We start from the raw sequence: 566 nt of genomic DNA, 5'->3' as shown, positions 1-566 counted from the left end.
CTCAACTAACAGCAGAAACACGTCAAACTCAGGACCAAGAAGTTTAAAGATCAATCAGAGATTTTAAATCAGACTTCTTCACCTTCAGGATTCTAAACGAGTCAAACGAGTCAAAAGAGTCAAAAGAGTCAAAAGAGTCAAAAGAGTCAGAGAGCTGAGACATGAAGTCTAACGTCTGTAACACGATGAGCTGTTGGTTCTCTCTGTAGAGACTCAAACACAGACCGGCCTCTGAGCCTCTGAGCAGAACCTGAACCTGAAGCTCTAAATGTTGAAACAGAGAGTGAGGAGAGCCCAGCTCAGGTCGTGGTCTTACCCCATTAGAGAGTCTGAAGTGAAGAAGCAGCCGCTGAACTGAGGAGGACGATGAAGATGATGAAGACTCTCTGACTGTGTGACCTGATGCTGAAGGACCGGGACACTTTTTGAGCTTTGGATCTGCGACCTGATTGGTTAGATGCGACTGATGATGTCACTGATGATGTGACTGATGACGCTTTGAGCTGTTAACAGAAACTGAATCAGTCGGCTGTTTGTTGATGCTCAGAGAGCGACCAATCGATTAA

General features: G+C 45.4%; 1 protein-coding gene across 1 annotated transcript in view; it reads right to left on the bottom strand.

Moving 5' to 3' along the window:
- Positions 1-566, bottom strand: part of plin6 (perilipin 6) — a gene marked incomplete at its 3' end in the record, with an annotated part of 7,046 nt that extends 6,480 nt beyond the window's left edge. Inside the window, exon 1 of the mRNA XM_034679145.1 lies at positions 317-566. Coding sequence (XP_034535036.1) covers positions 317-321 — 5 coding nt within the window. The remainder of the gene's footprint in view (positions 1-316) is intronic.

The sequence above is a fragment of the Notolabrus celidotus genome, unplaced genomic scaffold, assembly GCF_009762535.1.
Source record: "Notolabrus celidotus isolate fNotCel1 unplaced genomic scaffold, fNotCel1.pri scaffold_343_arrow_ctg1, whole genome shotgun sequence".
NCBI classification, from domain to species: domain Eukaryota; kingdom Metazoa; phylum Chordata; class Actinopteri; order Labriformes; family Labridae; genus Notolabrus; species Notolabrus celidotus.
The sequence above is the reverse complement of the archived record's forward strand: the minus strand, read 5'-3'. Positions and strand labels throughout refer to the sequence as shown.